Genomic DNA, 26,428 nt, shown 5'->3' with positions numbered 1-26,428 from the left:
CTACTGTTTGCGTAAGGGCCGGAGGTAGAGCAAAGTGTCATTGACTTGCTCAATTTACGAAACTGAGTCTCTTGAATAAAGCATCCAATTTTTTCTGAAACTGTAATCATTGATCAGCGCACGTACTTCACATCTGCCAATTTCTTCCATTTGGATAATTCCGTCGTGGTGTCTCTTTTCTCTAGTGTGTAGTGATACACTGTCAGTGGTTTTAACTACAATGCATATCAACAACATCATATCAAACTATCGAACTGAATATCTTTGTCTTCCAATCATCTTAAGAGTCCGTAGGTACTCAGTTCGCCGCAGTGGTGACAGATGGTCTCGGGTGGAGCAACTTCCATCCGTCTCAGAATTTCCTTCTTTTTCCTACGATACCTCCTATCAGTCGCTGTTCGTCGGCTGTTTCCTTCAAAGAGAAGTCCCCTCGACGGACTTTGTGATCTCCAGGAAGAACTGTTGAGGGCTGAGATCTCTGCGGCGTTACATTCCTGGCTCCGATCCATAAACTTAGGAGAGAGTGAGTTTTTCAATTAATCTGCTTGACCGGCTCGGATTTCCTCCCAATGTGTAACCCCAGCTAAATCTCGAATGAAAATCCGATAATTTCAAATTGCAGTTAATTAGCAGATTCTTCCTTCGAAAGAGGATAGATTGGAGAACTGTTGCTTTCTTTTGTATTTCTAAAATTGCTGATTTTGCCGGTACAGGTTAAAGACACTGTCTATTCATGCAACTTGCTTGGATTCTATTGATCTCAAACTCAGATTTCAATCCTCGATACATTCACAACTCGTTGAATAATTTCATTCTTACTGCGAAAAACCCACATAACTCAGCAGGTAAACCGGCAGGTATTCACTGACGAGGGTACACTCACGAACTACGGAAATGTTAATTTGCATAACATGCATTATTGGGCAACTGAAAATCTATGTTGGCTGCGGCGCCGGCCGGTGTGGCTGAGCGGTTCTAGGTGCTTCAGTATGGAGCCGCGCGACCGTTTCGCAGGTTCGAATCCTGCCTCGGGCATGGATGTGTGTGATGTCCTTAGGTTGGTTAGGTTTAAGTAGTTCTAACTCTAGGGGACTCATGACCTCAGATGTTAAGTCCCATAGTGCTTAGAGCCATTTTTTTTAATCAGCAGGTAAACTTCCTTAAAAACGTTGCCCACACATTAATCTGTTCGTCTTTGTTGAGCAGAGGGAGAAATAAATTGTACTTCTATTAGTGTCGTATAAAGCACAAACGTTACGTGGTAGATATTGACTGCCTGACGACAAAATACACTGTTTCACCATGTATGTGATTACATTTAGTCACTTTTTCTTTAAATACAGTTGTTGTATCAGTTTCATAAAGAGATTCAAGGGGAACCACAGTTACAGCATTATCTTTTTCTCGTTACTGGCTGTCACTATTGTTGCAGTAGAGGTCAGCGGAGCTTCTGTGGCGGAGTAGTGACCATAAGGTCGTTATAGCAAAACAAATACCGTAACATCCTAACCAATCAGAAATAAACGTTAAATATACCGATTACAACAAGCAGATAACAATTCGCTTGTCACTTTGCTAAGAGACAGTCTCTGTTCCTTCTGAACTATGTAATTGTAGACCAGATGTGCCTTGAATTCAAAGAAATAGTATCCACAGCATTTGAGACATTTACTTCAAATAAATTACTACGAGGAGGAACTGATCCCCCATGGCGCACACGATACTTCAGATCGCTGTTGCAATGAAAAAACCATGAAAAATTTAAAAGAATGCAAAATCCTCAAGGCTGGTTATTTTTTACAGAAGCTGTAAATTTATCGCGGACTTCAGTGCGCTATACTTTTAATAGTTTTCCACGGCGAAACACTGTCTAGAAATCTGGCAGAAAATCCAGAGTCTGGTCGTATGTAAAGTACACCAGAGGCAATGCTGTCAGCACTTTCACTGCGTAATAGAGATGGTAATGTTACTGATGACAGTGCAGCTGAATCAGAATTACTAAATAAGGTTTCCCGAAATACCCTCACCAAAGAAAACAAGTAAAAATTCCAGAATTCGAATCAGCAACAGCCTCTTACATAACTTAATAGTAAATATCCTTGGTGTAGCGAAACAGCTGCAGTCCAGATCGTATATGATTTAGTTCTTGTCAGAGTATGCTAATGCAGTAGCTCCTTACTTAGCAGTCATATACAACGGCTCACTCGACGGAAGATTCGTACCTAAAGACTGTTAAGTTGCACAGACCACTGAAATACTCAAGAACGGGAATGGGAGTAATCCGCTGAACTGCAGACCCGTATTTGCAGTAGGATTTTAGAACATATACTGTGTTCGGACATTATGAATTAACTCGAAGGAAACGGTGTATTGACTAATAATCAGCAAGAAGAGACTCTTAATTTATACAGTGAAATAACTCATTCGAACAGTAGCAGACGGAAATATCAAACATAGTCTTCCATTTAGGTTATAAAACAATAATCAGCAGCCGAGCCAGCAATGGTCGTGGTCACAAATTTGTGGCTGTCTCTAGCAGTGGCAGAGTCCATAATTCTCCTCTGTGACTACCAAGCTTCTTCACTATCCAAATATTTCTGAAGAGCTTCGACAGGATCATAAACGATACGAATTGGAGTTTTATTCGTCAGGTAGGACTCACGTCAAGGGAAGATTTATGAGCCGCGCGGGATTAGCCGAGCGGTCTTAGGCGCTGCAGTCATAAACTGTGCGGCTGGTCCCGGCGGAGGTTCGAGTCCTCCCTCGGGCATGGGTGTGTGTGTTTGTCCTTAGGATAATATAGGTTAAGTAGTGTGTAAGCTTAGGGACTGATGACCTTAGCAGTTAAGTCCCATAAGATTTCACACACATTTGAACATTTTGAAGATTTATGAAGTGAATATAGTTGCTCTATGCTAAACACGTGTAATAGCAACTAGGAACCCCTGCAGACGTTTGTTGACACCGGCATTCTGGGTAGGTTCAAAAATGGGCAATTTTGTTGTATTAAATCTGACCGAATACCTTAAATATCACTTTCGATTAGCGTAAGTTTTCCGTGGGCAGCGTACCTGCTTTTCTATAGAGTATGCAATCCAAGTTTATCGCATACGTTCAAAGTAAGAAATCAGACGACGACAGTAAAACCATTACACCGCAGTTACTCACTGTGGCTTGACGAAGCCTTACGAATTCCTGACGATAGAACAGTATGAAAAGTCGCTTCTAAAAGGAAAGGAAACAAAATGTAAATCATTGATGATAATATTAAACAACACAGAGATGCATTTTAATTGGATCACAAACAGTAAAATTTTGAGCCCAACTCATGTCTTGCATATTAGTGTAATAAAATACTCATCATATAAAAAAGGTTCACCTGCCTCCAGTGCTATTGAGCGTGAAATGAAAATCATAGACTTCTTTGTGGAGCGTCACCCAACAACAGTAAAGCATTTAATATTGTCCAAAGCGACGGTTGGAAGCTGGCGCTTTCGACAAAGGACAAGGAAGCGCAGCAGCGCCTCGGCCGCAGCTGCCGCCAGGTGCCAGGGAGCTGTGGCGCGTGTGGCGTCCAGAGACACAGTTTGCCAAGACATCTATCGCAAAAATGTTGTTCGACGGACTGTTACTACCGGCTTGTCAGGAGGTGTAGTAAATTGTAGCTATTACACACAGGCGCTACGCTATAAAAAATTTAGGCAACGAACGGTTTCGACCTAGAGACGTTCTATTCAAGCGACATGCGGTTTATCACTTGGCCACGGGCGTAGTTGTCGCAGAATACCTCGAATAGAAGACAAGATTACTTCCAGAAACTGCCACAGCCTACAGTGTTGTCAGTTTATGGAGACAGCCGGACTTCATGCGTGGTCATGTTGTTTGTCTCATTCGCCATCGGCGCGGAGTCACTGTACCTCAATCAGACTGACATTTCTAGCAAAGGCCAACTTAGAAGTGTGCTAATTGTGTTGGTAACACTGTACCTATCTCTATGATTACGTTTAAAAAATTTAGCTGTAAAAAGAAATGTTCTGTTGACCAATGAGTTTGCTGACAACTGGTCTAGAGGTGAAAGTCGGAAGCCCGATGAGGTTATTGGCACGTGATGTAGCTCTCTATAAGAATTTAGCAATACCAGAAGGCTAGCGAATTGCAAGAAGAGTTGCAGAGGATCGACGGCCGGTGCAGGGACTGGAACATGACGCTGAACGTAAATAAATGTAACCTACTCCGCATAAATAAAGAAATCCACTGAGGGCGACAAATCTCTGGAAACAGAAACTACCGCATAATACTTAGGAGTAACTATCTAAGGTGACCTAATATTGAATGACCACGTAAAACAGGTTGTTGGAAAAACAGATGCCAGACTAATAGTTATAGGATCTTCAGGAAATGTAATTTATCCACGAGAGAAATGGCTTACAAAACAAATGCCAGACTGACAGTTATAGGATCTTGTATGTATTGTATTGTATGTTAACAGGTGGCCTAGAAACGACGGAGAGGCTCCGTCCCCGCCGCAGCCGCAGTCGTCCACAACCCCACGACGACTACCGCAGTCCACTTCACCCCTCCACCGCCCCACACCGAACCCAGGGTTATTGTGCAGTTCGGCCGCCCCACCCCCCCGGGAACGTCTCATACCAGACGAGTGTAACCCCTATGTTTGCGTGGTAGAGTAATGGTGGTGTACACGTACGTGGAGAACTTGTTTGAGCAGCAATCGCCGACATAGTGTAGCTGTAGTGGACTGTTAAGGCAGCCAGTCCACAGTGAAGTAGCCGAAAGGGCACGCGTCAACTCACGCCGTCTGGCTTTAAGTCTGGAACAGGATTCGTAGTGAATGTGATAAAGAAAAGAACGTAGCTACTAGAACACTTAACTTTTATATTGTCCTTTGGTATACAGCATTCTGGATGATACAAGTGAGACTCTATCTTGAGGTACATGCAACGTTACAAATGGTTAATGGCGCCTTGCTAGGTCGTAGCCATTAACTTAGCTGAAGGCTATTCTAACTGTCTCTCGGCAAATGAGAGAAAAGCTTCGTCAGTGTAGTCGCTAGCAACGTCGTCGTACAACTGGGGCGAGTGCTAGTACGTCTCTCGAGACCTGCCTTGTGGTGGCGCTCGGTCTGCGATCCTGACAGTGGCGACACGCGGGTCCGACATCTACTAATGGACCGCGGCCGATTTAAGCTACCACCTAGCAAGTGTGGTGTCTGGCGGTGACACCACAGTAGCTGAGGCGGAGTAAGAGGAACCAGCCCGCATTCGCCGTGGCAGATGCAAAACCACCTAAAAACCATCCACAGACTGGCCAGCTCACCGGACCTCGACACAAGTCCGCCGGGCGGATTCGTGCCGGGGACCAGGCGCTCCTTCCCGCCCGGAAAGCCGTGCGTTAGACCGCACGGCTAACTGGGCGGGCTATAGGATCTTAAGGAAACGTAATTGAGCCACGAGAGAAATGGCTTGCAAAACACTTGTTCGATCGATCCTAGAGTATTGCCCATCAGTCTGGGACCCTTACCAGGTTGGATTAATAGGACAGATAGAGAAGATCCAACCAAAAGCGGCGCGTTTCATCGCAGGATCGTTTAGTCTGCACGAAAGCGTTACGAAAATGCTAATCAAACTGCAGTGTCGGCCGTACAAGATAGGCATTGTGCATTGGGAGAGGTTTGCTATAATAATTCGAAGAGATTACGTTCCGGGAGCAGTTGGGCAACATATTACTTCTCAAAGAGTGAGGCAGCGCAGTGGTTAGCACACTGGACTCGCATTCGGGAGGACCACGGTTCCAATCCGTGCGCGGCCATCCTGATTCAGGTTTTCCGTGATTTCCCTAAATCGCTTCAGGTAAATGCCGGGATGGTTCCTTTGAAAGGGCACGGTCGACTTCCTTCCCCACCCTTCCCTAATCCGATGGGACCGATGGATTCGCTGTTTGGTCCCATCCCCCAAACCAAACAACCATTACTTCCTCCCGCACAGGTCTCGCGAAATGAAAATGAGAAAAATCCGAGAATTTAGAACTGATACAGAGGTTCACTGACAATCATTCTTCTTACGCGCCATTCGCGACTGGAAGAGAGAAGAGAGGAAAAGACAGGTAGGACCAGACGTAACCTCTGCCACACGCCGTAAGGTTGCTTGCGGAATACAGATACGGACGCAGATGTTGTAACGGAAGGAAGAAGCAGACACCGTTGAGAAACATCGTAATGCACTTGACATTTCTTTATCAACATTCGTGCCTGTGACGGACCATTCGAGCAGGACTACAGACTGTTATTGAGTGCCACAGCGGAGATGGAAACTGCCGTCGTTAAATGCCATGTCGAAATTTACAGCTGACGTTAGTCGCCACTCCCCGAAAAACATTCAGGTGTTCCACGTGAGAAGCTTTCGAACTACTTACGGAATAACGACAGTGCTTTGATGAACTTGGATCCTACAGGGCGGTGTTGGCCTCTTAAGTGGTGTTGCTGCCTTGTTAATCGCAAGTTGCGGTGTCTCGTCGCGCTTCCTAAATGAGTTCGTCAAAGAATGTTTCCAAAGTACTAATGAGATTAAATGGCAGAAAACAGAGTGAATTTGTTGATAATTATCCTTGCTCATTTTACGTGGCAAAAACTATGAACTGGTTGTACGGCTATATTTGCAAAGGCAATTTGAGGATCGAATCAGAAGTGAGTAAAATCTCAACTACGCCGACAAAATTTGGATTTTTTCACCGATATTTCCTGAATATTTTGGTACAAGAGAGTTGTGGTCTCTGGTGGTTCGTTACGAAGCAAATTATTTAATTATATTGACTGACTGTTCCGTCGTTTCTCAGTAGGATATATTATATGTACATTATGAATGAAACACACACAACACCAATGTAATGGTCTAAAAATGTTTATTATTTATATCGCAAACAGGTTTTCGGCTGTTACGCCATCATCAAATTCATCACATTAGCCAGAGTGTTAAATTACCTGATAAGAGCAAAATAAAGTTCAAACCTAGTCATGGTATCCTTAGTTTAGTTCACTTAGTGAACAAGTTAAAAGACGTGCAAATCCATGCTAGCGCAAAGCACAGTTTCTTTTGATGTCTGCAACTTCTTCACTAATATACCTGCTCAGGAATGCCTAAACATTCTCACAGATTTACTAGATAAATCAGGAGTTAACCTCGTATTCACAGATAACATAAGTCAGCTTCACAAACTTGCGTAACACACAATTATTTCAGTTTCAATGGCAGGATATACAAACAGTTGGATGGTCTAGGTACGGGAGCCCCCTTCAGTCCAGTCCTTGCTGAAATCTTCATGGATGCTTTTGAAAAACAGGTTTTGGAAAATAATCCACTCTCCCCATGGTTGGATACTAGTTTGGGTATGTTGATGATGTGTTGTGCTCCCGGACAAGTACTACCTCGCAACTTCAAAAATTCCTCAAGCAACTGAATTCTAAATATAACGGTATAAAATTCACAATGGAATCTAGGGTAACGGCATAAATTATTTAGATCTAACAGGAGACATACGTGACCGTATTCACACTTCCGAGATTTGTAGATAACCTACCACCACAGATATAACAATATTGTCAAATGGTTCAAATAGCTCTAGCCACTGTGGGACTTAACATCTGAGGTCATCAGTCCCCTAAACTTAGAACTACTTAAACCTAACTAACCTAAGGGCATCACACACATCCATGCCCGAGGCAGGATGCGAACCTGCGACCGTAGCAGCAGCGCGGTTCCGAACTGAAGCGCCTAGAACCGCTCGGCCACAGCGGCGGGCTACAATATTGTCAGTTCTCAACACCCAATGATCCATAAACGTGCTGCGTTTCTTTCAATGATACATCTCCTGATATCCATCCCTATGAGTGAAGACAAGGTCCAGTTGGAATTAAATGCCACCAAACAAATGGCATAAAACAATGGCTACTCTCCTACCTTGCTGGACTCTATAATACACGAAAAGCTGAAACAGGTGTACTCTTCTTTACTCTGTTATTGACTCACCGCCTCAAGAACACAATAAATGGTGCATAATTCCATATTTAGAAAAAGTCCCACTGGATGTTGCCAGAACCTTAAATCCAGGAACGTAAAAGAATGAATTTTTGTGCAGAACACTGTTTGACACTTTTCCCAATGATAATGACAGTACTCCTGGTTTGGTAAAGAGTGTGATATATGCGTAGTTACTTGTAATTGTGGCAGATTCTACATTGCTCAGTCTGGCAGGGCTATGTTTACCCGCTGGAAGGGACACCACAAAAGCTGGAAACAGAAAAGAGCCGCTACTTTTGTAGACCACCCGCTTAAAGAAGACCACATCTGGAAGGTGAAACATGAAGTATTACATCACATCAATAAAGGAAGAAAGATCAACTACCTTGAAATAATGGAAATTAAAAAATACATGTCCATTTACTCTAGCTTAGTACTGAACGACCAGGCACAGTTCCCTTATTCCCCACTTCTAACTGCATATACTACTCAGAATCCCATTCAAACCATGTTGTAGGTTATCTCCCTTATTCATATGTCTCATTTTTTCCTTTATTTCAGTTACTATAATTTCACTTATCCTGTTAAAATAAAAAAATTACTTCGTATAATTACAGCTGCTTCGCTTAGCTGCTTAATATCACTACTATATCGTATCTGTTTGTAATTTAGGACCTATTGAAGACAAGATTATTTTCTTCAACCACATCTGTGGCATACGTCACCAAACTTTATTCAATTTTCTTCTTCTATGCAAGACTGCTGTAATTCGCCTGTAGTTCGTTAGTTAATGTGTCACGTATTTCATCTTAGTTAATATTACATCGCATTTATACTGAAATAATCCCTCTTGTCTTATTCCTAATTTTAGCATTAACATTTTTCATCTATGAAAATGGAGATGCTCTGTAGTTCCACCAGTTTATAATCTTTGATCCAACAAAATTTCACTGCACCACATACTCCTATTTGTTCCTGATGATGGCGTAACAGCTAAAAACTGGTTTGTGAAATAAATAATAACTAGTGTAGAATATTACACGTGTTGTTTCATTCATAATGTAGTTATAATTTATTCGGTTTTTTACACCAGTTATTTTTGTTTCCATGGAAAACAACTGCACAACGGTGAAAACATCTGTCATGTGCAACCACCGAAACGCACAATAAAAAACAGGATGACGCGGTTTCTGTTCTACTCCTATGTACAGAAGCAAAAGTACTGTTGTTACCGTCGTTACGGAAACAATTCAGCGCAGCGTCCTTGTGCCACTCTTCCACTGCATTCGCTGACCCATGCACGGTGCGATTACCCGCCAACTATCGAACAGTAAGCCTGTCCATTCTGCTGTGTATGACTGTTAACGTACAACTTACACTTCCAGAAAAATAAGCCCTAGACGGAACCGCGTAGTAGTGAATGCAAGCTTGACGGCGGATAGTAAAGTGGGCATCGCTGTTGCCATTAGCGAGTACCGTGAGGGGCTAGAACGAAGTTTGTTTGCGACCAAGACACACAGCGCTTACCGTCGACGTTTACTCTGTTGTGCAGATATTTTCAGTGCGGTACAGATACAAAGAAAAATCTAACTGAAGAATCCAGTGAAATGCAATTACTCTGTAAGGCTCCACGAGGTAGCACAAATTCCTGATGCCAAAACACTCAGAAAATATCCTCCAACACTCTTCGAAATTTTGTCAGCATAGGGTTCACCCTGAATAACAGGGGTGGTCACAATGCGGCTTGTGAACTGTATGTGGCTCTTGTCTCGATCTAGAACGGTGCTTGTCGACATCACAACATTGTACAGGCACAATTTTTTTGATGCTTTGATACTGTTGTGCATGGCAGTTAGCGGTTACTCAGTAGCTCTGGTAGCGAATAAGGGGGCTGTTGTTCGCCGTCCAGAAACAAAACTTCGAAGCTAGAGTGGAGTTAAGTGCATGTTTACAAAGCAAGCAGATTATCAACGGAACTGGCTTTGTGTAGTCCTTTAACACTGCAGCAGGGAAGAAAAGAAAAGAGGGGGGAGGAGGGACGGAGAGTTTACAAACAGTAACATTAAGAATTAAACTCTTCGAACCAGTTCGATAATTTTGTGCTCCCCAAAAGAAAACTTCGTCGCCAACACTGCTATTTAAGGACAGTGTAGACTCGAGGACAGAACTTTGAAACAATTGTTACCTCTTTATTTTATTAACGAAACGTAGTTGTAAGACTAATTTATACGCGCGAGAACGGCGCTTAAAATCCTTATTTGACCATCCACATTTAAGATTTCGTTCGTTTCCCCAAGTTGTTTATAGCAACTGCCGCAGGATTCCATGGAAGTGGCCATATTCCTCTCCATACGTCTCCATCCTTCCCCATCCGAGCGTGTGTTTCGTCTATAATGACCTACTCGTCAGCGGGACGGTAACCCGAATTTTTCCTTCCGTCCACGTGATCCTTTACCTGCTGCAAGCGACATCTCGCGTCCGACACCTCATCAGTACTACATAGGTCGCCCTAATAAACATGCCCCCCCATGAACCATGGACCTTGCCGTTGGTGGGGAGGCTTGCGTGCCTCAGCGATACAGATGGCCGTACCGTAGGTGCAACCACAACGGAGGGGTATCTGTTGAGAGGCCAGACAAACATGTGGTTCCTGAAGAGGGGCAGCAGCCTTTTCAGTAGTTGCAGGGGCAACAGTCTGGATGATTGACTGATCTGGCCTTGTAACATTAACCAAAACGGCCTTGCTGTGCTGGTACTGCGAACGGCTGAAAGCAAGGGGAAACTACAGCCGTAATTTTTCCCGAGGACATGCAGCTTTACTGTATGATTAAATGATGATGCCGTCCTCTTGGGTAAAATATTCCGGAGGTAAAATAGTCCCCCATTCGGATCTCCGGGCGGGGACTACTCAAGAGGACGTCGTTATCAGGAGAAAGAAAACTGGCATTCTACGGATCGGAGCGTGGAATGTCAGATCCCTTAATCGGGCAGGTAGGTTAGAAAATTTAAAAAGGGAAATGGATAGGTTAAAGTTAGATATAGTGGGAATTAGTGAAGTTCGGTGGCAGGAGGAACAATACTTTTGGTCAGGTGATTACAGGGTTATTAATACAAAATCAAATAGGGGTAATGCAGGAGTAGGTTTAATAATGAATAAAAAAAATAGGAGTGCGGGTTAGCTACTACAAACAGCATAGTGAACGCATTATTGTGGCCAAGATAGACACAAAGCCCATGCCTACTACAGTAGTACAAGTTTATATGCCAACTAGCTCTGCAGATGATGAAGAAATTGATGAAATGTATGACGAGATAAAAGAAATTATTCAGGTCGTGAAGGGAGACGAAAATTTAATAGTCATGGGTGACTGGAATTCGTCAGTAGGAAAAGGGAGAGAAGGAAACATAGTAGGTGAATATGGATTGGGGGGAAGAAATGAAAGAGGAAGCCGCCTTGTAGAATTTTGCACAGAGCATAACTTAATCATAGCTAACACTTGGTTCAAGAATCATAAAAGAAGGTTGTATACCTGGAAGAATCCTGGAGATACTAAAAGGTATCAGATAGAATATATAATGGTAAGACAGAGATTTAGGAACCAGGTTTTAAATTGTAAGACATTTCCAGGGGCAGATGTGGATTCTGACCACAATCTATTGGTTATGAACTGCAGATTGAAACTGAAGAAACTGCAAAAAGGTGGGAATTTAAGGAGATGGGACCTGGATAAACTGAAAGAACCAGAGGTTGTAGAGAGTTTCAGGGAGAGCATAAGGGAACAATTGACAGGAATGGGGGAAAGAAATACAGTAGAAGAAGAATGGGTAGCTCTGAGGGATGAAGTAGTGAAGGCAGCAGAGGATCAAGTAGGTAAAAAGACGAGGGCTAATAGAAATCCTTGGGTAACAGAAGAAATATTGAATTTAATTGATGAAAGGAGAAAATATAAAAATGCAGTAAATGAAGCAGGCAAAAAGGAATACAAACGTCTCAAAAATGAGATCGACAGGAAGTGCAAAATAGCTAAGCAGGGATGGCTAGAGGACAAATGTAAGGATGTAGAGGCTTGTCTCACTAGGGGTAAGATAGATACTGCCTACAGGAAAATTAAAGAGGCCTTTGGAGAGAAGAGAACCACTTGTATGAATATCAAGAGCTCAGATGGCAACCCAGTTCTAAGCAAAGAAGGGAAGGCAGAAGGTGGAAGGAGTATATAGAGGGTTTATACAAGGGCGATGTACTTGAGGACAATATTATGGAAATGGAAGAGGATGTAGATGAAGATGAAATGGGAGATAAGATACTGCATGAAGAGTTTGACAGAGCACTGAAAGACCCGAGTCGAAACAAGGCCCCGGGAGTAGACAACATTCCATTAGAACTACTGAATATAATAATTCCAATCCCAAAGAAAGCAGGTGTTGACAGATGTGAAAATTACCGAACTATCAGTTTAATAAGTCACAGCTGCAAAATACTAACGCGAATTCTTTACAGACGAATGGAAAAACTGGTAGAAGCGGACCTCGGGGAAGATCAGTTTGGATTCCGTAGAAATGTTGGAACAAGTGAGGCAATACTAACCTTACGACTTATCTTAGAAGAAAGATTAAGAAAAGGCAAACCTACGTTTCTAGCATTTGTAGACTTAGAGAAAGCTTTTGACAACGTTAACTGGAATACTCTCTTTCAAATTCTGAAGGTGGCAGGGGTAAAATACAGGGAGCGAAAGGCTATTTACAATTTGTACAGGAACCAGATGGTAGTTATAAGAGTCGAGGGGCATGAAAGGGAAGCAGTGGTTGGGAAAGGAGTGAGACAGGGTTGTAGCCTCTCCCCGATGTTATTCAATCTGTATATTGAGCAAGCAGTAAAGGAAACAAAAGAAAAATTCGGAGTAGGTATTAAAATTCATGGAGAAGAAGTAAAAACTTTGAGGTTCGCCGATGACATTGTAATTCTGTCAGAGACAGCAAAGGACTTGGAAGAGCAGTTGAACGGAATGGACAGTGTCTTGAAAGGAGGATATAAGATGAACATCAACAAAAGCAAAACGAGGATAATGGAATGTAGTCAAATTAAATCGGGTGATGCTGAGGGGATTAGATTAGGAAATGAGACACTTAAAGTAGTAAAGGAGTTTTGCTATTTAGGGAGCAAAATAACTGATGATGGTCGAAGTAGAGAGGATATAAAATGTAGACTGGCAATGGCAAGGAAATCGTTTCTGAAGAAGAGAAATTTGTTAACATCGAGTATAGATTTAAGTGTCAGGAAGTCGTTTCTGAAAGTATTTGTATGGAGTGTAGCCATGTATGGAAGTGAAACATGGACGATAACCAGTTTGGACAAGAAGAGAATAAAAGCTTTCGAAATGTGGTGCTACAGAAGAATGCTGAAGATAAGGTGGGTAGATCACGTAACTAATGAGGAGGTATTGAATATGATTGGGGAGAAGAGAAGTTTGTGGCACAACTTGACTAGAAGAAGGGATCGGTTGGTAGGACATGTTTTGAGGCATCAAGGGATCACAAATTTAGCATTGGAGGGCAGCGTGGAGGGTAAAAATCGTAGAGGGAGACCAAGAGATCAATACACTAAGCAGGTTCAGAAGGATGTAGGTTGCAGTAGGTACTGGGAGATGAAGAAGCTTGCACAGGATAGAGTAGCATGGAGAGCTGCATCAAACCAGTCTCAGGACTGAAGACCACAACAACAACAATAAACATGCTCCTAACGCAATTCTCCTGTCAGAAACTTAGAAGTCGCTTGGTCTCAACTTTTCCTCGTACACGGTCATAGGTGAACCTCATAAAGTAGCTCTCATGCGGGTGAGTTATCGTGGAAAACATTATAATGTTCACCAAGTCTGAAAACGTGTGCGGAAGAAAGAGAGAGAGCAGTGTGCAGAGTTTACTTTTCGGTATAACTGCAAGTTCCAACGTCGAGCACATGAGACTCAGTAGACCACGATACGAACCATTTTATCACGTAAGAATCTATGGTGACAGTTTGGCATCAGGCAACGGTACAGTAGTATGAAACGCCGTCAATTACACTATGAAGCCTATCACAGCGCAGTGTCAAGCAAGAGTACTCCACGGTCTTCTCAAGGATCAGCACGGCAGTAATTGTTCTTGAATGTGGATCAGCCGGTACTGGAACTTACTGAGTGTATGATTCAGTCACTTAGTTATTTGTATCCGCTAATCACAGCTGCTGTAATATCTGCAGCTCAGGTACAAAAAATTGTTACGCAAGCCGTATTCTAGATGCTGCGACAGTGTAGACTTCGTGCTCACTGTCAATGCCATATTTTAAACGAATTCTCACAGTCGCGTAAGATTACCAACTATGTTTCAGGTTCTTTCTTCATTTTACATCTACAGGAAAATACTGTGCAACAATGCCGAATGTTATGTACAACATAGACCAAAGGCAGTTTAGTGACACAGGGAAGCCATTGTCGAATAAAAGTCTAAATTCATTCTCCGAGAACAGGCTTATCGTGATGTTTATGACTGAAAGTGATAAATAGGTGAAAACTTACAGTAAATGTTTTCCTGCAGCAAACTCGAAATTTAAGTACTGTGCTTAAAAGATGGAGCAAAACCCAAGAACAAACATAAATAGAATAACGCGTAGTCAGTCGTTCGAATCCAAAGTAAATGTTTCTCAAGGGTGTTCGTGGGAAGTACTTCAATGTGTGTGTGTGTGTGTGTGTGTGTGTGTGTGTGTGTGTGTGTGTGAGTGCCGACCTGTGGTCGGTTGTGATGAAAGCTTCCCGGGCGTAAATCTGTGATGTTATAGACGACAGTAGAAGCGAAAGGATAGTGTATTCAGACTCAGTGCCAGCATAAGTGGCCACCATTGTGTAGGAACTAACGTGATCTTGATTACCGATTCTGGTGTGAAAGTGAGTTTTACGTATGCCATGTTTCCAAAGTGATTTTCTGTTTCAGGAATCCAACTTGGAAACGATCTTCCTCAAAATCTCAATCTCCTTTCTAAATTCAAGAGACGGCTAGTGGTCCACTTATCACAATAGCCATGTCATCCACATATTCGGCTAACAGCTGACTCCAGTCCAACCTCCTCCACCTCTTCCTCCGTCCTACGATCCGACTGCCTTATCTACAGTGTCCTATTTCGAGGCAGTCTCTTTAAGTCGTCGTCACTGTCGTTTCAATTTAGTCGCTACCGTTAATGATTAGACTAAACGCGGCTTAAAAAGGTGCTAAACTACTCAGTATTAATTTATCCATGATAATAGTGGTTGTGTTCCATGGGTATGGATTAAATTGACGAAATTACAGCAACCAGCTAGTTTCAGCATAAAACAATGTTTGCCAAAAGTTGTTTCAGGAGTTCATCTTCAACTGACATAAAACGTTTACATCTTCATCAAAAATACGTTTCTGTTGGCTGTATTTTGGATGCTGAATCTGCCTTTTATTATGCAACTTGAAGCTCCTGGTGTCACACCTACATGCATACGTAACACGCACACTTTAAATTTCATTGACTCACTGATAAAGCACAATGGTCGCCCACATGGTAAACGCTGCGGTGCATCAGTACGCCAATTAAAATGAAAGTCCTAAGGACGGAGTAGCACTTGTTCTCATTCCTGGAGGCGCGGCGGGCAGGTTTGTGGTTTAACCTGGGATATCAGTATACTGTCTAGTAATTAGAGACTGCGTGCCACCGCTTCTCTACGCTCGAACTAGTTCCGATGCAAATCTTTCCACATCTAGGGCTCCATCCACATATTCTCTGGTCAAGTGACAACACACTAAGATACGTAAGAAGCGACCTCATTTGCGGATGCAGATCTCAATATCAGATGGATGAGATGCACTTGGAATTTGCTTTCCTGGCCTGGTTTACATAAGATCTAGTTTCTTAGTTTCGTTACATGGTCTCTGGGTAATTAGCGCGATTTCTACAGAAAATGAGATGGAATGAGTTAGTTTACATGCCGCATATACGAGGGTCGTTTAAGTAATGTCCCACATTTCTTGACAGAACATATTTATTGTTATGAGCCAGCATTTGCTGACAACATACGTCAACATGTCTTGTCCATGTCCTACTTTTCTACGTAGTCTCCATCACGTTCAATGACCGTACGCCAACGTTGTGGAAGAGCATGTATTCCCTGCTGGTAAAAGCTCTTGTCCTGTAGGCGTAGCCATGTTTTCACTGCATGACTGATATTCTCGTCATCTTCAAAGTGTGTTCCCCCTAAAGAATCATTAAGCGGCCCCAAGAGACGGAAGTCTGAGGGTGACAGCAATGATGAGGCAATGATGTTCCACCCAATTTGGCGATGTGTTCCCGGGTTCTCAGAAATGTGTGGGGGCATGCACTATCGTCATGGAGCAAGCTTTCTGCTGGATTCATGTTCGATCGAACAGGTGGGAAACGGTTCTTGAGTTTATTCAGTCTTCACGCATGCCTCTGAATTGATGGTTGACCCTCTTGGCATCACATCCACGAGAATGACGCCATCACAATTCCAGAAGACTGTCACCATGACTTTTCCAGTAGAGGGGATTTGTTGAATTTCTTCTTTTGTGGTGAATGAGGATGATGCCATTGCATGGACTGCCATTTTGTTTCAGGCGCAAAGTGGTGCACCCAGCTTTCGTCGGTATCAAAACGCTCCAACACTTCAGATGAAATGGCCTTTGTTTGAACCTTGTGGTCCGCTATGAGCATTCGAGGAACCCATTGTAAGCACCTCTTTAAATATTCGAGAGCCTCGATCATTGCAGACGCACTTTCAATGCTGACCGAGGAATGCAGAGCCGACTGTCGAGTTGTGATGGGCCGTTCGGCACAAATAATGGCATCCGCACGATATAGCACGTCTGGAGCGGTGGCTGTGACGGGATCTCCCGAGCGTGGCTGATCATGGAGCTCTGTTTCTCCATTTCCTGAGGCTGTAATTTTCTTTACCCATCGGCCAACTGTACTCCTATCAACTGCAGCATCGCCATACGATGCACACAAACGTTTATGGATGTTCACCACGGTTTCTTTTTCTGCACACAAGAATTCAATAACAGCACACTGCTTGTAACGTGGGCCGTATGTGGACGCCACTTTGACGCTGTACTACGGTTCTGCCATCTTCCAGAACGGTTCGAAACTTCACCGACGCACAGAACAAACATCAAATATGAAGCAACAACAAGGACGTTTGCCTGTCCATACTAATGGCTTTTAAAAAAATGAGGGGCATTATTTATTGAGCGACCCTCGTACACGATTGATTGTGTGTAGAGCCACATGCTAGCTATAAATAACTGCAAAATAGCACAGCGGCATAACTTTAACAGGAAATGAACATATTAGTCTTCGTCATTATTCATAGTAAAACTGAAACACAAATTCATTACTACACACACTGCCAGCGTTTAATTCAATATCCTACTGTTGTAAGAGAGTTAACCAGAAGAAATGAATTGAGATTAAGTTAAATTTTGCTTTGCTACCCAACAGGCATTTGATGTTGCGAAAACAATGAAAAAGATTTTTGGAGGTTAATACTGACTCAGAGATCAGTTTTTCAAGAGTTGTATCTGTGAATATTAACACCCTTCTGAAATTTCGATGTATTATTTTATAACTAACTTCGTCAGTTGGTACTTGCATTTAATAAGAGAGGCTAGGCGCAGTCTCTCCGGTTTTTGACCTATATCTCCAATTTTTCTGCAATTCGTAGATCGTATCATCCCAAACAAATAATGCTTTCCTAGTGTTTCATCTGAGGTTCCGTGTTAACTGAGAATGTCAGATGTCAGTTTGTTTCTTGTTACGGTACTAAAAATGTAGCCAACAAATGTTTATCTATATGAAGAGCGCCTTAACACTAGAGCTAGTTTTTTTTTTTTTTTTTTTTTTTTTTTTTTTTTTTTTTTTTTTTCATTCCGGAAGCTCAGTAAAATCCGGGAGATATTATCTCGTTTGGAGTCTGAAAACTCAAACATCAGGACTCCTTGGGCAAATACGGTGGCTAGAGTTAAACTCTCTCGGGCTGTATTTGTTCAGTGCTACGTTATTTTGCTCTCCATCACACTCTACTTCAGTTGATAAAGATTGGTAAACATTTGCTTTCGTATCGGACTTGTCCCTTCTATCGTGTGTTGGCTCACATCGCGTCGTCTGTCTGTCAGCCTTGCAACGGCGCTGCTCAGTCGCTGCTGTGCTGAAGCACCGGTCTTTCTTCGTGTTTTGTTGTCCTTTCCACATACATCGTTAAACCGAATATCGCTCTTATTAAGGAAACTTCTATTGAATTGGGAAATACAATTTCAATCCAAAATATTTTGTTTGTAAGGAGAAACAAAGCGATATTTTTCGCTGACCGTGGCGTAACATGAAACGCATGATGAGAAATGTTTCTTTAGATGAGCTCCATCCACGCTTTACATAAAAATGCTAAACTGCAAGTGTCTGCCGAAACAGCAGAAAGAGTGCGTCAGGCGACCCTTAATACACATTCAGTGTATATTGTGAAGCTGCTATCAGAACGCATAAAGTTGGAGAAGCAGCTACCAGATAGTTGTTGATTAACACTTTATATTAATTCTCACTCTTCACTTTTGCTCAGTAAGTACTACCTTCTTAAGTGATGACTTAAAGGTATAACAGGAAACCAATTCGCCGGCCGCGGTGGTCTAGCGGTTCTAGGCGCGCAGTCAGGAACAGCGCGACTGCTACGGTCGCAGGTTCGAATCCTGCCTCGGGCATGGATGTGTGTGATGTCCTTAGGTTAGTTAGGTTTACGTAGTTCTAAGTTCTAGGGGACTGATGACCACAGATGTTAAGTCCCATAGTGCTCAGAGCCATTTGAACCATTTTTTTTAAACCAATTCGTAAGACGCTGAGTGAAAATCTGTGAAGTATTACATAACTAGCTATTAAGCAGTAGGCAAAAGTTACTGAATTAAGCGTATTGAGAAACCTCTTACGTCCCGTCCATTTCAGGGTTTCATCCATACATCCAAAACTTTGGTGCATTCTACCCTATACACTGACCCCTGAAATTAATTGTTATGTTATACTACTTCTTGTATGGAAGTGAACATACTAAGTCTTTTCCAAATTAACGGAAAATCTTTTTGCGGAGAAATGCTTATTAACTGTTTTAACTCTCAAAAAATTAAAAATTTCTGTTATAGTGGTCAGTATAAGCGAATTTTCTGTGTCAGTTGCTACCTGAAAAAAGTACCAAATAATTTACCTCTCTCAAAGTGAAACATACTGCATCTGGTTGTGAATAATACGGCGAAACGTTGAATGACAATATTTTTTTAATTTTATTGCGTTACAACCACAGTCGCAGAACTAATACATTTTTAATTTGTTGGCGAAATCACAATTTTTACTGCTCCCTAGCATTTTATATAAAACCAAGATGCCTTTGGTATAAATCAGACTTTCTTGCGGTTGCGAAAAGTTCTTACTATGTTTCAATTCTCTGCTCATCACCTTGGTTATCTTGTATAACCACTCATGCCACCTGGTGACACTAAATTCTGTCATAGCGAATCACCACCATACGCCATAGCTCTGAAGGTTGTACATAGGTTAGAAATATAAGGTGTAGAACAAGCAAAGCGTCCTGTAGACCGTAACACAGTGATTTACTTTGTTTCGACTGACTGGATTGAGTCCCTCAAATGAAGTCACACTCGGTCAAAATAAGAATCGTGTGTTAATATTTACTTTAAAATGCTGCATTTCCAATAGACTGATTTAGAGATAGGGAATAAACTTTCTGTACATAACTACAAACTCTGAATTTCTGGATATCGTTGGATCATACATCAACCCACGCAGTGCTATTTTGTGTTGGCACATCAATTTGTGATCCTATGCTTGTCAATTTATAATCTTCGATTCAGGGAGTGTTTTCCACTTATTACAGATGTGCCTGTAATCAGAAAGGACAGATCTGTGGCATGTTGCTACACATTCATTTACGCTTAGCTATGGGTTCACTAGGAAACTTTTATAAAGTTTATGCATTCATACCTGGAGCATATCGTTCGTGTATATCGTGTGTTTTACAATCATTATGATAATCTATTAAATGTTCAAACACTAAATTACGAACAGCACAACGTGATATTAATGAATGCTCATCTACAGAAACCTATTGCTTTGCAGAGCTTACATTTAAAAAATGAAAAAGATCTGTCTTTTTGTGTGTTCTAAAATGCATACATATCGTCGCCATTTTTAAGTGGTTGAAGCATAGGTTAAGCACAATGTTGCATACTTTGAGGGGTAATATGACGATACAAACAAGTCTTTTGTACAAATAATACGACAGTGTAAGAAATTAGCAAATAAACTGAATTGCTCTGTACAATACGTAATGAAAATGCAGTTATGGCAGTCAACATAAATTTTACAGTTATTTTCTGAACACTAGTAAATTAGAAGCGTATAATCTTGTGTTGCCCACGTTTCGTTATGTATATGGGATAAGTACCGCTTGCAACAGCCTCGTTTGTTGAGTGGAGCGTGCAACGCGTGTGTGTTTGCAGGGAACTGGGACCCGGGCAGGTGTTCGGTGGAGGACCTGCTGAAGGCGTCGCTGGCGGTGCTCGAGCTGGGCATCCTGGAGCAGAGAGCGCAGATCCTGGGCGGCATCGCCATCTTCGACCTGGAGGGCCTCTCGCTGTCGCAGACGTGGTACCTCACGCCCTCCGTCGCCGCCAAGGTCATGGCTCTCATGGGGGTGCGTAAACAAAAGTTACGGCTGCCCGTGCTCCAAAACCAAAGCAGTTTCTGTATTTTCTAACGGCGATCAAAAAGACGAAATACAGACACGCTAACACCAATCATGTCACTGGTTTGCTTAAATATCTCGATGTCAATTGCATCTGAAGTTTCAAAAATACACTACTAGCCATTAATTTTGCTACACCAAAAAGAAATGCAAATGATAAACGGGTATTCATTGGACAAACATATTATTCTAGAACTGAGATGTGATTACATTTTCACGCAATTTGGGTGCATATATCCTGAGAAATCAGTACCAAGAACAACGACCTCTGGCCGTAATAACGGCCTTGATACGCCTGAGCATTGAGTCAAACAGCTTGGATGGCGTGCACAGGTACAGCTGCCCATGCAGCTTCAACACGATACCACAGTTCATCCAGAATAGTGACTGGCGTATTGTGACGAGCCAGTTGCTCGGCCACCATTGACCAGACGTTTTAATTGGTGAGAGATCTGGAGAATGTGCTGGCCAGGGCAGCAGTCGAATATTTTCTGTATCCAGAAAGGCTCGTACAGGACCAGCAACACGCGGTCGGGCATTGTCATGCTGAAATGTAGGGTTTCACAGGGATCGAATGAAGGGTAGAGCCATTGGTCGTAACACATTTGAAATGTAACGCCCTCTGTTCAAAGTGCCGTCAATGCGAACAAGAGGTGACCGAGACGTGTAACCAATGGCACCCCATGCCATCACTCTGGGTGATACGCCAGTATGGCGATGACGAATACACGCTTCCAATGTGCGTTCACCGCGATGTTGCCAAACACGGATGCGACCATCATGATACTGTAAACAGAACCTGGATTCATCCGAAAAAATGACGTTTTGCCATTCGAGCACCGAGGTTCGTCGTTGATACACCACCGCAGGCGCTCCTGTCAGTGATGCAGCGTCAAGGGTAACCGCAACCATGGTCTCCGAGCTGATAGACCATGCTGCTGCAAACGTCGTCGAACTGTTCGTGCAGATGGTTGTTGTCTTGCAAACGGCCCCATCTGTTGACTCAGGGATCGAGACGTGGCTGCACGATCCGTTACAGCCATGCGGATAAGATGCCTGTCATCTCGAGTGCTAGTGATTCGATGCCGTTGGGATCCAGCACGGCGTTCCGTATTACCCTCCTGAACCCATCGATTCCATATTCTGCTAACACTCATTGGATCTCGACCAACGCGAGCAGCAATGTCGCGATACGATAAACTGCAATCGCGATAGGCTACAATCCGACCTTAATGTCGGAAACGTGATGGTACGCATTTCTCCTCCTCACACGAGGCATCAGAACAACGTTTCACCAGGCAACGCCGGTCAACTGCTGTTTGTGTGTGAGAAATCTGTTGGAAATTTTCCTCATGCAAGCACGTTGTAGGTGTCGCACCGGCGCCAACCTTGTGTGAATGCTCTTAAAAGCTAATCATTTGCATATCACAGCATCTTCTTCCTGTCGGTTAAATTTCGCGTCTGTAGCACGTCATCTTCGTGGCGTAGCAATTTTAATGGCCAGTAGTGTACATCTCTTGCTTTATGTACACCAACATTTGTCCTTGTTGTTATCCTCAGTCTCAAGAGTACTGTGATGAAGTTATGTATAGCTACTGCAGCTTATAAAAATTTGCTGAAGGTAGTAGATCCTTGGCTGTCTCCCGCAAATTTTACCCCCATACTTCTCTCCATAACCAAATCGACCCTTCCTAATCGGCCTACTGCATTGTGATAAAGTTGACCGGGATCGCGTATGTCTAATGAAATTTTACAGTGAGTAAGGCTATCGTTTCCGAAGGAAAATAATACCAGATAGTAGTAAGAAAGTGTACAACAGACCCATCTGAAGGAAGAATCTATTCTAAGCCTAACCTAAACATTGATGATTTGGAAATGGGTAGAAATTTAGTGCAGTCGCTCACGAGCCACATGGGGGAAAACGGTAGCATGTAATATTTTTAATACAAAGGAAAGATTGATAATAAAAAAATGCTGATTAGCAAAAGAGGGATAATTAAACGGTCGCCAGCCTACTAGAGCAATGAATGTCCAAAATTCAAGGAATGATAATGGTAAAGAAAGTAAAGCAAATAATCACTGGCGTGGCAACAAAATATTATGTCGCTTTTCCACAACACAAAATTTCACGAGAAAATAAATGAATCAGAAAGCACTGAGCTTGCAGTTACTTATTCTAAAATACTACATTTTGAAATTAATATTAAATGAAGTTGCTGGTTAAATAAATGATTGGATGTAACAAACTTGGTTTCGTAAAAAATTGATTTTCAGTGACCTCATCTTAACGTAATACAAAATTGTAAAAGGGCAAGCAATTTATTTTTAATTATTGAACTACTGAATTTAATTTACTTTAAGAAAATGGGCAACTGAATTAATATCAGAACAATAAGACACCAAGCCAACAGAAGTCACTCGATAAGCTAAACACAGACTAAATAAAATTGTGCACTCTTAATGTTTGATTTATCTTTACTTGTTAGTCTTGCCAGTGAAATTTTACCTTGGTTTAAGTGAGTGAAGTTAAAACTGAAAATAAGTAGCGAAGTTTCTGTTATCTGCATTTTCGGTGTTACATAAGGATCCTTTCTCTTGAATCGAATCAGTACCACTTTGATTCGTCATCCTATCTACCCCCTCTTATCTTCAGCATTCTTGTACACTTATCTTGTCCGTATTCCATCCTACACTGCTTCATAAGGCTACACTCCAACTAAATACTTTCAGAAAGGACTTCCTAGCACTTACATTTATATTCAATATTAATATTTTTCGCTTTTTGGTATTGTCAGTCTGCATTTTACGTCCTATTTGGTTCTGTTGTCAGTTATTTTGCTGCTCAAATAGCAAAGCTCACGTACTGCTTTCAGTCTCTCTTACGTCTATCTCTCTCACTCAGCATCGCCAAATCAGTTAGGATACATTCCATTACCCTTTTTTACTTCAGTTTCTCGAAACTTGTTAGATTCGAACCATTCCGTTCATTTTATTTCCTAAGTTCTTTGCCGCCTCTGCTCTAATTAAAATATCGTCGGCAAACCTCAATGTCTTTATTTCTTCTCTATGAACTGTAAGGAGGATATAAAAAAGCAGACTAGCAGTACCAAAAAGCCCATTCCTGGCCTAGAGAAGTCTACTACTATCAAACAAAAACCTTAATTTGAGGAAGATATTTCTGAGAATTTACGTTTGGATCACGGCATCGTTTAGAGGGAACAGACAAGTGGCTTGATTATTGGTATGATAGGTTATATGTTAAGACCTTAGGTGAATAACTTTTTGGTACTACAGCGAGCTATAGAAGCTAAAAAATATAAGAGAAGACAGATACTGAAAGACATCCAACAAATAATTGAGGCCATCGGATCCAAGAGCTGCTCTGAGATGATGATGTTGGCACGATCGACCATTTGAAACCAGTCAGAAGACTGATGACACAAAATTCTTTATAGTCTGCTGAGCTAGTAAGCAATTAAATTTGATGTGACAAATACTGACAGCAGTTTACTTGCAGCAGACAGATATCTTTCTGTTCCTGCTCTAACTCGATATTTTTTTATCTGTTGCAGATGGCCTTTCCTATGAGGATCCACGCCATCCATATAGTCAACCAGTCGTGGCTGTTCGACATAGTGTTCTCTATGTTTAAGCCATTCCTGCAAGAGAAGATGCGTGAGAGGGTAAGTATATCGGTTATCACTAGTGAAATGCAATGTTGATTTGAGCTGCTTCAGTAAGAGCATTATTTCAAATTATGTGACAGAGTAACGAACATAGTCTTAAAGATTACGGCAGTAACGAAAAAAGATTGTGAAAAGTCATTACACTTGAAGTAATTAGATAGCACCCGCACCCCTCAATTACTCAAACAATACCGCATTGTAACACGCCGTAAATGGCATCTTGTAACAAACGGGCCTTCGTATGAAATACATATATGAGCCCTTCTAGAGATAATGACATCGTCAGTTACTATCAGTGTGAATATGGTGATTTTGAGATAAGACCATTGAACAGTGGAACGAGTTATCCGGCCATCCTCGCACAGCAACTCCATGATTGTTGGGATACCTCGTCAAGGACAACGTGTAAGACACTGGCAGCGTGGGTAGATGCAGACGCGTATTGGCAGTATTATAGCACAAGAAAAACAGCTGAATCTCCTTTGCACTACCCACAAAAGGTTGTAAATTATGTCAAGAACATTATCTGATCGCTTGTTTCCCTTGATGACCAATATCTACTTCACCACATACGCTGTTTTCGATTAGGGCAGATGTTCATACGACATGTCTAGAATTTTTGTATACTACGTGAAACAGAAAAATGAGTCACAACTTGTCCAAGGGGCACTGATATATGGAAGTAAATGCAGTTATTACTGAAAGCATCGTGACCAAGAGAGATAACGTGTGTTGCCGTGGCAACCATTTTGTAATCAGTCCTCGGACATGTATGCCTGTCGACATGATTTCCTCTTCTGTGCCAAACTCATCATCTCGCAGTTTTACTTACATCCAACAGCCTAAATTATGTCATGTATTTAGTCAAATCTACCTCTTTCCCTGACGTATTTACACGTTTCTCATCCTCTCCATAATTTTACTCAATGTTTCCCATATTTTCCTTTTCCTTGCCGATTGTGCAGACAACTTTTCTTATCTTACCGTCGGCTGCTGTGGCCGAGCGGTTCTAGGCGCTTCAGTCCGGAACCGCGCTGCTGCTACGGTCGCAGGTTCGAATCCTGCCTCGAGCATGGATGTGTGTGATGTCCTCAGGTTAGTTAGGTTTATGTAGTTCTAAGTCTAGAGGACTGATGACCTCAGATGTTGCTTCTATTCTCATCTTTCTGGTCTTCCTACAGGGCACTTAACTTGCATAAAACGTTCTGTGCTCAACGTACAATCTAAATGACTTCTTTTCCAAATTAAGTCAGATTTTTTTAATACTAGTTGACTTCTTTCAGCGAGGAACGCTCTCTTCGTCTGTGCACGCCTGCTTCTTGTATCATCCTCTATTCGTCCGTCACTCATAATTTTGCTTCCTAGGTAGAGGCATTCCTTCGGTTTCTCTGCTTCGTGTTCTTCAGTTTGATAAGTTTGTCATTAATCTCGTTTATAGTACCCCTCAACAATTCCATCTTTTTTTGGATTATCTTCAAACCACATTCTGTGTTCAGTAGACGGTACATTCCACACAACAGATCCTATAATTCTTCCTGACTTTCACAGAGGACAGCATGTTATTAGCCAATCGTACCATTAATATACGTTTGCCCTTTAGTTTTATCCTAATCCTGAATTTCTGTAAATTCCGTCATTGCATCATCGGTAAACAGGTTGAACAGTAGTGAAGAATGACTGTATCCTTACCTTAAGCCCCTTTCGAATCCGAACACTTCTCACTTGGGTCTTGTACATACTGAATATTACCACTCTTACCCCCTAAGGCCTACCTGTTTTGCCGGCCGGGGTGGCCGAGCGGTTCTAGGCGCTACAGTCTGGAACCGCGCGACCGCTACGGTCGCAGGTTCGAATCCTGCCTCGGGCATGGATGTGTGTGATGTCCTTAGGTTAGTTAGGT

At 42.2% G+C, this 26,428-nt stretch overlaps 1 protein-coding gene across 1 annotated transcript in view; it reads left to right on the top strand.

Annotated features, from left to right (window-relative positions):
- Positions 1-26,428, top strand: part of LOC126235780 (alpha-tocopherol transfer protein-like) — a 237,235-nt gene that overhangs the window by 188,322 nt on the left and 22,485 nt on the right. Inside the window, exons 5-6 of the mRNA XM_049944587.1 lie at positions 20,598-20,791; positions 24,415-24,525. Coding sequence (XP_049800544.1) covers positions 20,598-20,791; positions 24,415-24,525 — 305 coding nt within the window. The remainder of the gene's footprint in view (positions 1-20,597; positions 20,792-24,414; positions 24,526-26,428) is intronic.

Source organism: Schistocerca nitens, chromosome 2, assembly GCF_023898315.1.
Source record: "Schistocerca nitens isolate TAMUIC-IGC-003100 chromosome 2, iqSchNite1.1, whole genome shotgun sequence".
In the NCBI taxonomy this organism is placed as follows: domain Eukaryota; kingdom Metazoa; phylum Arthropoda; class Insecta; order Orthoptera; family Acrididae; genus Schistocerca; species Schistocerca nitens.
The sequence above is the reverse complement of the archived record's forward strand: the minus strand, read 5'-3'. Positions and strand labels throughout refer to the sequence as shown.